A 12,869-nucleotide genomic window follows, 5' to 3' on the forward strand; every position below is an offset into this window, starting at 1 on the left:
CAACCCTGCACAGGGCCCTGGCAACACACTTTTTCTATAAAAGCCAGTTAGCAAATGTTTTTTAAGGCTTTCAGGCCACCTAAAGTCCCTGTTACCTACTCTTCCTTTTTGTTTAAAGAATATAACACCTATTCTTAGCCTATAGGCTGGACCTGGCCTTCAGGTTATAGCTTGCCTACCCCAACCTTGGACCCCTGTAGACATTTTTTTACTCTGTCAGCTTGCACAATGCCGTTTCTCTGACCAACTTACTTACACATCACAACCACCCCAAGCAGTAGGAAGCAGTATTTCCCAACTGTTCCAAAAAGGAATGGAAGCCACGGAGGAGATGAGCGACCAGCCCAAGGTGATTTCAGGCCTGGAATCACTACACTCACTAACCCTAGCTATGGATTAGGTTCTCATTAAATTAAGTACTATAGTTCTATAATACTATAATTAAGTATTAGAGTTCTCATTAAATTAAGCACACACACTGTGCTGAACACCGTCCTGGAAGGGACAGTGTAAGAACTGTCCCCAGCCCCCATCCACACATGGGGAAACAGAGGCGCAATGTGAAAGCTACGACCTGGCAGAGCAGAGGCTACAATCAGGGTGGTAATGATTCTAGAAGGCGTCTTCCCCACTACGCTCTTGTGCCACTCAACTATACCAGCTCAGAGAATGAATGCAGTCCTTCTCTTCTAAAATGCAAAATTAAGTATTAAAAAACTAGACTCTGAGGCCCAGGAGACATCTGCATGGAAACCAAATGGCATATATCAAACTCAGGCCCTGAAGCCCACCAGCAGGAGCATTGGTCTTCACTGGTCCACACCCTACTGCCTTCCTCTTCTCGTCTCCTGTCCACGGGGAAGTAGTTCCCTGTGTTCTTAATTCCAAAGCCTCCAGTATCCAGGGCACCGATCCATCCAATAGTCCTCCGCTCCTAGTCTCAGACTCCCCTCTACCAGCGTACCCTTAGCTTAGGAATACGTTCAGGCTTGCCCATCAAAAAGCAAAACTTTTTTAAAAAAAAGTCTCCACTCAATTAGCACCAAACTCTCTTCCCTTCACAGGAATGATTCTCAAATCTCCAACGTTCCTCACCCACACCTCAACATGACTCCTCACTATCTTTCACTGACCATCTTAACCACCATGTCAGTCTCAGTCATCTCCTTATCAGACCTCCCCAGTGACCTAGGCACTGTGCACTCCTCTCGAAACCTCCTGCAGTGCCCACAGAGGCAGTCCCGAATAGTGGTTAAGAGTGTGAACTCTGGGTCCCAACTGGGTGCAATTTCCAGGTTCGCCTCTTACTTGCTGTGTGACCTGTGCCACCATCTCATTATTCCTGTTACAGGAACGATATTGGCTCCTTTCTCATAGGATGATTCTGAGAACTAAATGATGCAATATACCTACCTCTCAGTAGAGTGCCTAGAACATGATAAATGCCACTGCTATCATTACAACTGAATTATGACTATAATAGTCTCATCATCTTTGTTTCTAACAATACTCTCCCACCTCACTCTTCTCTCTCCAGCCTGCCCAAACTTCCCTGGTCACCTCTGGGATCTTCTCCCCTGCTATCTCTTACCTACTTGTTTCCTCTGGGCCACAGATCATCCCTCACTACTAACTCTCTAGGAGATCGCTCCCTCTCCAGGTCTTGACCAGCCAAGCGGCCTTAAGTGGCCCAAATCCATACCCCTGGTCTGTGGTCTGCCCCCGTCTTCAGAATCAGACATGCAACCATCTCTTGAACATATCAACTGGAGATAAGACAGTCCAAAACTGAACTTACACAGACTCATCCAAACTGATTCTTTCCTTGGCTCTCTCTCCCCTACCCTCCCCACTCCCAAAGACCTTCCCTCTACTGTGGCCAAAGCAATCTAACAAACCACACACTGACCATAAAACTCCCTGCATAAAACTTCCCAATGACATCCTAACTACAAGGCACACAGGGGGTCTTCTATCCCTGACCCCCAACACATTTCACACTTTATGTTCCAAGAAAGCCAACCTGCCCACAAGATGACTTAGCAACCCTCCGGGCCTTTCTCCACTCTGCCCTCTCTGCCAAGAATAGTCTACACCTTGTTTGTTTGTTTTAAACCAATATAAGTGCTAGACCAGACCACTTCCTTCAGAAAACCTCCCTGAATTCTAGGTTGAACTGAAAGTTCCACTTCTCAAATCAGCCCCGAGCATCCCTCCACCAACCTTCCCTCATCTCAGCACATGGACTCTCAAAGCCCTTTACTAAAGAGCATGACACATGAGGAGCCCAAGAAATGTGAGCTGAACACTGATCTTTGAGCTCCCAGGTCTAGGACAGGGCTGTATCTCACTCTCGGTAGCACTGGGCTAGGGGCTGACATCCTCCTGGACCACACGAGCAATGATGCTGGGCAGCTAAAGAGAGTCTGAGAAAACTATTAGGATCTTCAGAGGGCAACCATCTCAAGCTGCCAACTGAGGAAGCTACATAATGCTGCATGGAGAAGCTGTCTTCCCCAAAGAACAGTAACGCAGCTGACTTATTCCATGGGTTCCCTGAACAATTTTTTAATCATTGAACAGCCCCAGTAAAGAATTATGATAGCCATCTAGACAGAAGCAATGAATCCTCTGGCATTGTGATCCAACACAAGGATACAAGAACAGGAAACTTCCATCTATCAGTTATTTAGACCAGGATAAAACTAGAGTTGTGACGTGAGAGTTGGAAGCATCACCCCCAAGCCCGCTGTTTGCTGCACAGAATGTGGACATAAAGCAGGAAGGGCCAAGGACTTACCTGCAACATACAACTAAGTCCATAAACCAGGGGGCCGTGCTGTGCACAGGAAAGAAAGTCGGAGAAGGCCAGCTGCACAGGGCTCATGCCGGGGCCAGGGGGGCCGGGGCTGGGGGCCCCGATGCTCGAGCTGTTTGGGCCTATTATCACATGGGGCGAGTGGGCAGCAAGGAGGCTGGGGCTGTCGCTCAGCAGCAACGCCAGACGCCGGGCACAGAAATAGGCGAGACGACGGGACAGGTAGGCCGACTGGACAAACTCATCTGAATACTGAGGAACACAAGGACACCAGCCTTCAGTCACGTCTCAGGCTACTCGGTGAGATGACCATTGTAATACAGACTTCTCATCATTACAAACAAAAACAAAAGTTTTCAGAAGTACTAATACAGACCAGTGCTGTCCAAGAGAAATATAATGCAAGCCACACATGTAATTTTTAATTTTCCAGTATCCATTGGGTGGCAAAAATATAACACACACACAGATAAAATTAAAATAAAGATGTATTTTATTTGGCCCACTATACCTAGATCTAAAATGCTATCATTTCAACATGTTATCAACACAAAAGTATTAGTGAGATATTATATACCCCTTTTTCCATACCAGGTCTGAAGCCTGGTGGCCACTTGAAACAAAGAGCACATGACAGTGTGAACTTGTCACATTTCAAGGGCTCACGAGGCATGCTGGCTAGCAGCTACTAGAGCGGGCAGCACAGGTCCAGACGACTTGGGGAAGACGCAGACGACTAGTATGGTGTGGGCTCTGGAAGGGACTGGCTACCTTTCACTGGACACTCTTTCATATTGCCTGAATTGTCAAATATATGAGTTACTTTTCCAGGAATGTTTCTTTAAATAAATTTCATCCAGACAACCTAAATTTTAACACACCTCAGGACAATCATGAAAATAGGATGTTCCCACCCCCGGGGGCTCAAAGAATATTAAAAGAATGTAGAAGATCCTCTATATCCCTAAACAGAGATGACGGGTTTTGTTTTCACAGAGATCTATGTGAAGGACACAGTATTTAAAGAGCTGTTTGCTCAGCTCAGGGACAAGGGAAATTCACATGAGTGAGAATACTTGAGAGGGACACATGGCTAGTACAAGTGACCTTAACAACTTACATGAAAGGCTCTTATCACTTCAAGTGTTGTAGCATTAATTCCTCGTTCCATTTCAAAAAAGCCACCTCTACTTACCTCTTCATTCTTACCAGACTCATTCCTTGCCCATAAAATCAATTGGCTCATGATTACATGTACTATACCTGCAGCATTAGTGGTAATAAGAGTTTAAGAAGATCATCATCCATTGGTCTGATCTTTTCTAACACATCCAATATCCATGTCAAATATTCATGCTTTTCCAGCATTCCTTCCTTAAATGAACAAAGAAAAATTACACTGATAATGTTAAAGCAAAACCAACTAAAATTAAAAAAAAACAAAAACAAAAACAAAACACTCTTATCTTTATATGTAAGTATAATTTTACTATTGTTTTCCTTGTTGCAAAACAGTCTCATTGATGAAAGGTGAAATTCTAAAGAAAGAAAATAACTGGTGTTATTTTGCACAGTTGGCTTGGAGGTTTTTTTGGTTGTTTCTGCATACCTGCCTCATTCTAAATTGATAAAAATTAATCCCTACAAGAAAGAAAATTTGGAAGCATTCAGATTCCCAGGGCATGTCAAGTGCCTGGCTAGATTTCAGTGTACTAAGAACTCACAGTACACTGGCGTGCTGCAGTCCACGGGGTCCAAAAGAGTCGGACACGACTAAGCGACTGAACTGAACTGATGAACTCATACTCACAGGAGGGGACTTGGCCAATGTTGATCATGACAAAGAACAAAAGCACCTATCATACCATCATCTCCAAAAGAGGCTGAAAACCTCATCAGAGGCCAGGCCCTCTAGTAGCCTCTTTTGCTATCCTAAAAGGAATTTCAGATACCATAACCCACCTACAAAATATAACTTTAAAAATCAATATAATGGCCTATAAGAAATGAAAGTAATTTATAGTAAAATGACATATAAACTTCTGACATAACTACACTAAAAACAACATGCCCACAAATTTCCAAAATGTTCCACAGGGTTGGTATAGCCCCCCTTAAGATAAGCACTGTTAACGTTTTCATCTGTTGCCTTCATATATATATATATATATACACACACACACACACACACACACACCCAATATATACTTCTTTATGACATTCTATATACACATATATTTAATGTCATATTACAACTTTATATTATGATTCACATCATAAAAGAGTCAAGACAGAAACAAATGACCTAAATGGGAAAGAAATCCAAAAAAGGGAGATATGTGTGTGTGTATGTGTGTGTAAGCTGATTCACTTGCTGTACTGTAGAAACAAAACACTGTAAAGAATTATACTCCAATAAAATAAAAAATAAACAAACAAAGATAGAAACAAAAAGTTATGTTTAAAGTCACTGAAACTTTTATGGTCATTCTGGTAACAATCTTAGTAGTTAAAATGAAGCCCGACTTTGTTCCTAGCAACTCTGATATATCTATGGACCATATAACCAGCCGTCTACTACCATGATTATCGACAATTCATTTAAAAATATACTGCTAAACTACTGTTTATATATTTAAAACATTACAGTGACACCACATTCATGATATCAAAGTATTCACTTATTGCTAATTTCTTTTCTTTTTTTGTCTGCACCAAGGGATCTTAGTTCCCCAACCAGGGATCAAACTCGTGTCCTGGCAGTGAAAGCAGGGAGTCCTATCCACTGGACCACCAGAGAATTCCCCTTATTGCTGATTTCTAATTTTTTTTAATGTTTCAGCTAACAGTTTAGCTACAGGAAAAAGTGCAATTTAAAATTATCAGACCAATAACGTAAACTCCATGTTAAAGAAATAAATAAAATGGAACTTTGGATTAAGGATTAAGAGATGGTGAATGCAAGATTCAAAAAGAGAATCTTCATAAGCATGACTTCCAAGAATGACACAATGTTCATCCTCAAGATGCTTTTCTTATGCACCTGTACCCTCATTTCTGCACAGGAATGTCTGCACACACATACACTCCAGTCAGTTTCACATTTCAGATTACAATGAATTAAAATATAATGAACTTTAAATGTTAACATTAAAATTAGATTCATCCATTTAGAACCTCACTGCATCCTATAAAGGAGATACTGATTTCCATGTTCCTAAAAAATAATCATTCAAAAATACCAAGCATGCTTAGAGACACTTTTTCAAAGATGCAGGCTAAATCCTCAGCTCAATAAAAGCTCAGAGCAGGCAAGGAAGGAGTCCTCTGCTAAATGACACTAGGATTTGTAAGCTTTTTTTTTTTTTTTTTTTTTTTACTAATTTAAAACTAACAAAACTACCTCCTAAAGGACCAGGCTGTTTCCTACTTTGAGCTCTTAGAAAAAGTTGCTTACCACCTGGAAATTATAATTAACGTTCGAAGGGTAGAAATTTAGAAACCACACATCCTTTCTACCCACCCACCGCATCACAATAACAGGTCATGAAAGTCTATGCTGATAATACAACTTCAGCTGAATACATTTGTCCTTCCTTCTCACCAAGAGTAAAGATTGAGGCAAATAACAGCACAAGTGCCATCTTCTGGTCAGTATGATGTACATCAGTGTCTCAGGATGGAAGTTTTAATCAGTCCTCAATGTTTTACCCATCCTCTCACCCATATTTTAATCTGCAGCCAAACAAAATTAAGATGACCCTTCCACAGAATAACTAAGCTCTAAAGAAAATCTACTGTAAGATAGGAAGCATCAGCATAAAAAATTCTTTGAATAAATATCTCCAATTTCTGCAAAGTTAAATGGCTTGGGAGGATTACATTTAATAGTGCCATTATAAGCCAATTAACGGCATTTAAAAAGCTGACATCACTGAATGTTGGCGATCAATACATATAATAGGAAGCTGTCATCTCGGGGCAAAGATGTTACCTTTAATACAAATTCAGAGTTATGTTGGATGTCTTCCTTTGAATGCAATAGTTTATATGATGATATCATGTAACACCCCCAAACACTAAAGTGTAAGGAACTTGCCCTCAGTCTTGAGTTTCATAGGAAGCTTACCTGGAACATGTGGAATGCCAACTTCTCGTTGTACTCCCACTGCCTCATGGCCTGCTCCACGTCGGGTGGCACAGGGACAGGGCCATCGCCCGCGCTGGAAGCCAGGTGGTAGAAGTCGGAAATCTTGGCCAACTGCTCTCGAAGGTACCTGGTAGATATTTGCGTCCACTCTGCATTTTTTTTAAAGAAAGAAGCCATTTCCAGATACAATGAATGTAAGAATCTACTTTTCCTCCCTCTTTCTGGTTAAGAGTGTACTTATAAGACAAAAATCTATTACACAAAAATGGCTTTGGCAAACATATATAAGCACTGTTCAGAAAAGTACGCCCATGCCAAAGCCCTTAAGTAATGTGCACCAGTGTGACGTGGCCACCCCATCGGTCAACAACAACGTCGGCCAGCTCTCCCCTTCTGCCTCTGTGACCCCAAACCTAGGAGAAGAGGTGTCCACAACTAAATTAAAAATATCAGAGGCACAAACGGGAAACAGAACAGTGGAGGTAATTCAAGAATCATAATTCAGGACACGGACAACAGACTTGTGGCTGCCAAGACGGGGAGGGGGTGGGTGGGGAAGGGATGTATTAGGAGTTTGGGATTAGCAGATGCAAATTACTACATATACAGAATGGATAAACAAGGCCCTACTGTATAGTACAGGGAACTATATGCAACATCCTGTGATAAACCATAATGGAAAAGAGTGTGTGTGTGTGAGTCAGTGTGTGTGTGTGTGTGTGTGTATGGGGGTGGGGGTAAACCATAATGGAAAAGAATGTGTGTGTGTGTGTGTGTGTGTGTGTGTGTGTATGTGGGTGGGGGTAAACCATAATGGAAAAGAGTGTGTGTGTGGGTGTGGGTGTGTGGGTGTGTGTGTTGGGGGGGCGCGGGTAGCTTTCCCAGTAGCTCTGACAGTAAAGAATCCACCTGCAACGCATGAGACCTGGGTTTGATTCCTGGGTTGGGAAGATCCCATGGAGAAGGGAATGGCAACCCACTCCAGTCTTCTTGCCTGAAGAATTCATGGACAGAGGAGCCTGTCGGGCTACAGTCCATGGGGTCGCAGGGTCAGACACAACTGAGTGACTAACACTTCATATATAAATAACTGAGTCACTATGTTGTACACAGAAATTAACAACATTGTAAATCAACTATACTTCAATAAAACTTTTTTAAAACAAATATTTTAAAAAAATCACAGTTCTACTCCAAAAAAATTCAAAATTCCCCAAATGCAGTTCTCTTGGGGTACATTTTTCAGGCTGCAGGGCATGGTTCAAACATGCCTAATTAAGGGGTGTTCTGTTTCTGCCCATCTGTAGGAGGACTGGCCATCCCCAAAGGCCAGCCCCAGGCAGCACTCCCACCTGCACTGCCCAACCTCCACCCCTGCCAGGGACACCAGAGCGGCCACCTTGGACAACCACCTGGGCCTTCGATCATTCTGCTCTCCCCAAAAAACACAAGATGCCTCAGGACTCAGCCAGAAAGAGCAGTGAGTGACAAGAGGTAGGAGACCGGGAAGGAAACAGAAAAGGTAGCATTAAAAAAAAAAATCACTAAAATTGCTCAAAAGTATCTGCCACAGGGGCACAAATTAAATCAATGTGTTGCCTTTGGCAACCATGAGGGATATGGTGCCAACTTTAGCCCATTCTGTGGATAAAAATGTAATAATTGCATGCTCACAGCCAAATTTCCCCAAGGATTAGTGAAACAGCATTTCGGAAGAAATCGTCCTCCTGAAACATCACCGCACAATGCTGTTTTCTCATTATTTCAGCAATAGGTTCTCCAACCTTCTCAATTTTAAAGGAACCTATTCTAACAAAAGTAAGAGTAGAAATAAACATCTGTTAGAATTGAGTGGTTTGTTTTTATTTTTTAAGCACTACTAAAATTACTTGACAACAGAACCCAGAGATAACTATTGTTAGGTTTTGGTTGAAACTACTTATTCTAATTGTGTCTTATTTAAAATTGAAATTCAAATGCACATGTTAAGTAAGCACTGCTTCAGTAATCAGCCAATGCCAAAAGATGAACAGACACTAGGTCAACATTCTGTTCCTAGTATATAATCGTTTGTCAGAAAGCACCATCAATAACAGATATTATCGTTAAAATTACGCCATCGTCATTAAAAACCAAACAATAAATTATCAGTGTCATCATTTTCTGGTGCCCCTGTTATGGACTAATCATCTCATGACTCTCACTTGTTCAACAAAGCAAAATGCCAACCATCAGATGAGACAAGTTTAGCTTAGCTATAATAAGCAAAAACAAAAATAACAAGGATCCAAATCCTAGCTTTTGTGTGCCAAGCCTTGCTATTAACTCACTCTCAGTATGGTACTATTCTCAATACTCAGAATAGTTTAGCCTCAAGAGCTAAAAATAACACACATATTCACACACCCCCTACTTTGTCTCGGGTATATTTTCCTTTCAAGATTGTTTTCATTAAAATATGGAAGAAACACACACTATAGAAAATTTTTAATGCAAATATGCCTAGAAAAAAATCTCAATCATTTAATAGCTTTATATCTTTTCAGGTTTTTACTTTGTGTGCTTGACTGTTTAAACATATACACATCTTTTTTTAAAATTGCTGAAGATATTACTCCACAACTTGAATACCTTTAAAAATTCAAACAGAATTCAAACACAGACCTCTTGGTCATATATTTTAACTTCACCGTATTTAACTGATGTTAAGCTATCACATCAATGAGACAGATTTGGAGATCTGGGCCCTAAGACAGTCTAGTGTGAACTAGTATAAAAGTTAGGATGCCCACAAAATTTTCATTAAAAATTAAAAACAAAAAATAAAAGATGGCCACAAGTACTGTACTCTTTAAAATTATTTGGATTCACTAACCCCTCTCAAGCTGAGTTAGGACTGGTCATTAAAAGGGAGAAATGGGGGCAGCAGTGGCAAGAAACAGTGATTCTCAGGCCTGCGCGCACATGCCATCACCCGGGGCGGGGGCGGCTTTTACCAAATGCCAGTATCTTCAGCCCAATCCCATCAGATTCTGGTTTGACTGGTCTGCAGTGGGGACTCAGTTCTAAGTGATGCCAAGAAAATAGGAGTGGCTAGAGATCTTAAGGAAAATGGTTGGGGGAGAGAGGTGGGGAGGTTTCAAAGGTAGAAAGGATGCAGAAAGTGATGAAGGAAGCTGCTTTGAAAGTGCACCAGTTCTAAAACTCTGAGGCTATGGCCACATCTCTAGTTCACTGATATCAAGTAGAACTCAAGGCCACCTAGTCAGATTATTAGAAAGTTTACGAACATGAATGTTACTGAGAGTGGGGTCAGGAGCCAGTATTAAAAAGAATGACTGACAGCAAAAGAGACACTGATGAATAGAACAGTCTTATGGACTCTGTGAGAGAGGGAGAGGGTGGGATGATTTGGGAGAATGGCATTGAAACATGTAAAATATCATGTATGAAACGAGTTGCCAGTCCAGGTTCGATGCACGATACTGGATGCTTGGGGCTGGTGCACTGGGACGACCCAGAGGCATGGAATGGGGAGGGAGGAGGGTTCAGGATGGGGAACACATGTATACCTGTGGTGGATTCATTTTGATATTTGGCAAAACTAATACAATTATGTAAAGTTTAAAAATAAAATTAAATTTAAAAAAAAATCCTAAAAAAAATAAAAAATAAAAAGAATGACTGACTCATCCTTCTGATGCTGCTCTCCCTAGCATCCTGTAGCCAGTTTTTGTTGATGCCTCAATGGCACCCTACTCCAGTACTCTTGCCTGGAAAATCCCATGGATGGAGGAGCCTGGTAGGCTGCAGTCCATGGGGTTGCTAAGAGTCAGACACGACTGAGCGACTTCACTTTCACTTTTCACTTTCATGCATTGGAGAAGGAAATGGCAACCCACTCCAGTGTTCTTGCCTGGAGAATCCCAGGGACAGGGGAGCCTGGTGGGCTTCCATCTATGGGGTCGCACAGAGTCGGACACAACTGAAGCGACTTAGCAGCAGCAGCAACCCCCAAACAGGAGGAGTCTCAAAGGCCATGCGGTTCACCCTACGGTAGCCTATCGTCTAACCAATCCAGGAGCTGTAGGCACAACTCAAGGTCACACAGGTAAACCAGAAGAACACAGCTGGTGTGAGATGCTCCACTCCAGTGCATGAAAATATGCAAATTGATAAATACAATACATAATAGGGGAGAACAGAGACATGTCAAGTTACACTAAAAATGACCCCCTAGGGCCTGGAATACTTGCAGTATTACTAAGAGAACTGGGAGCTCAGCAGAGGACAAGCATTCACCCTGGGGGCAAACACAAGAGCACCCCAAATGCAACAACGCTCAAGGAGAAGGTGTCTTGGCAGTGTGACACTGCAGAGACGCAACAGAGGGCCACACTAAGGGTTACCAGCAGAATGACCTCTGGCAGAGGTCGGCCCTGGGTCCACATCCTAGCTCCACCCCTGAGCAAGGCATCTGGCCTCCACTCAATCTCAACCCCATCTCTACAACAGAGCTCAATAATACGTCCAGGTCAGTAACTATCCAGATGAGTAACTTTACACAATGCATGCATCACAGAAGTTGATCAATAAGTGGCCATCATCATCATCATCATCAGTACTCATTATTATTGGGATGAAAACTTTTTAGAAAGGAAACTAAAGGTTAGGCCTTAACTGTTGCCGTCAGGCCCTGCTTCTACCTCAGCTGGGCTGCAATGCCTAACATAACACTCTGGGTAAGTGTTTATGGAATCAATCAATGTCAATTTCATGGTTCCAAAACCTTCAATGGATCTGCAATCCATGAATTAAGGTCAAACTCCTTAGCTGGGAATTAAAATCATTTCAAATACTATCCAACATGATCTGCTCTGCGGGTTCCATGTGTTTCTCTCATGTCCATGATGCTCTGTTGACAGGATCTTCCCCAATCCCGTTTTCGTATGTGGGCCCAGTTCAAATGTCACATCTCTCACACAGCCTTCTCAAGACGATGGACACCACACCACACCACCACCCAGCAGGGATCACTCTCTAACTGATGCTTAAGAATTCCCTCCATCCTTCATCCCCATGCCTTACATAGTCAAGACCTAAGTACTGACTTCAATCAATACATTATAAGGTCCTCTCAAAATTAAGCTACTAAATCAAGTTCCTTCCCAATCATTCTGTCTCCCAAATCTTCATAAAAACATCTCCATTTTCTAGTTTAAACCTATCACGGCAGATCTAGAAGGTTTCAAACACCACTGTAGGGAATACGCCAAGTTCCCTCTCTAACACACTTGGTCTTTATGCATCTGTTAGTCGGCATGCTACAAAAGGCCCATGCAAATACAGAACTTTTCATTCTTTTTAATGAGCTTTCATCTAGTATAGTATAAATATAAAGCTTATACACATACACCCTAATATATACATATAGGTATATATGTATATATATTATAAATATATATAATATATATAAAAATATTATATGTGTCCTTTAATTTTGTGAAAGCTTATTTTCCTTACTACATTCTTTCCTTTTATCAGAATGAGTGGGAACCCACTACGTAAAACAGATGCAACAAAGATTGCTTTGTAAAAACTCCAGCCAAGTCCAGAGATGAAGGTGCACATCTTTAAAGTGACCCACTGGGATTAGGACTTAAAGTCAAAGATGACAGGCTCCTCAATGGAAAAACCTATATCCTCAAACTTTCTCCCTGAAGCTATCCCACTACAATAAAAAGTTCTTGCTGGCCCAAGGGAGGAATAGACTGCTTCTCAAAACTGCAGGATGTAGAGGATTTAACTAGCCCAACTTAGGCGCAAACCTGCCTGGTACAGACTGATGGCAGAGTGGAGAGGGGGTTGAGATGGGGAGGAAAGAAGCTCAATATATACAAG

General features: G+C 41.8%; 1 protein-coding gene across 8 annotated transcripts in view; it reads right to left on the bottom strand.

Moving 5' to 3' along the window:
* MED12L (mediator complex subunit 12L) overlaps window positions 1-12,869 on the bottom strand; it is a 363,479-nt gene that overhangs the window by 281,144 nt on the left and 69,466 nt on the right. For all 8 annotated transcript variants that reach the window (XM_045166284.1, XM_045166286.1, XM_045166285.1 and 5 more), the window contains 3 exons: window positions 6,948-7,117; window positions 4,082-4,192; window positions 2,801-3,070 (listed from right to left, as the gene is read on the bottom strand). In XM_045166284.1, the coding sequence (XP_045022219.1) occupies window positions 2,801-3,070; window positions 4,082-4,192; window positions 6,948-7,117 (551 nt within the window). The remainder of the gene's footprint in view (window positions 1-2,800; window positions 3,071-4,081; window positions 4,193-6,947; window positions 7,118-12,869) is intronic.

The sequence above is a fragment of the Bubalus bubalis genome, chromosome 1 (genome assembly GCF_019923935.1).
Source record: "Bubalus bubalis isolate 160015118507 breed Murrah chromosome 1, NDDB_SH_1, whole genome shotgun sequence".
Classification (NCBI taxonomy): Eukaryota; Metazoa; Chordata; class Mammalia; order Artiodactyla; family Bovidae; genus Bubalus; species Bubalus bubalis.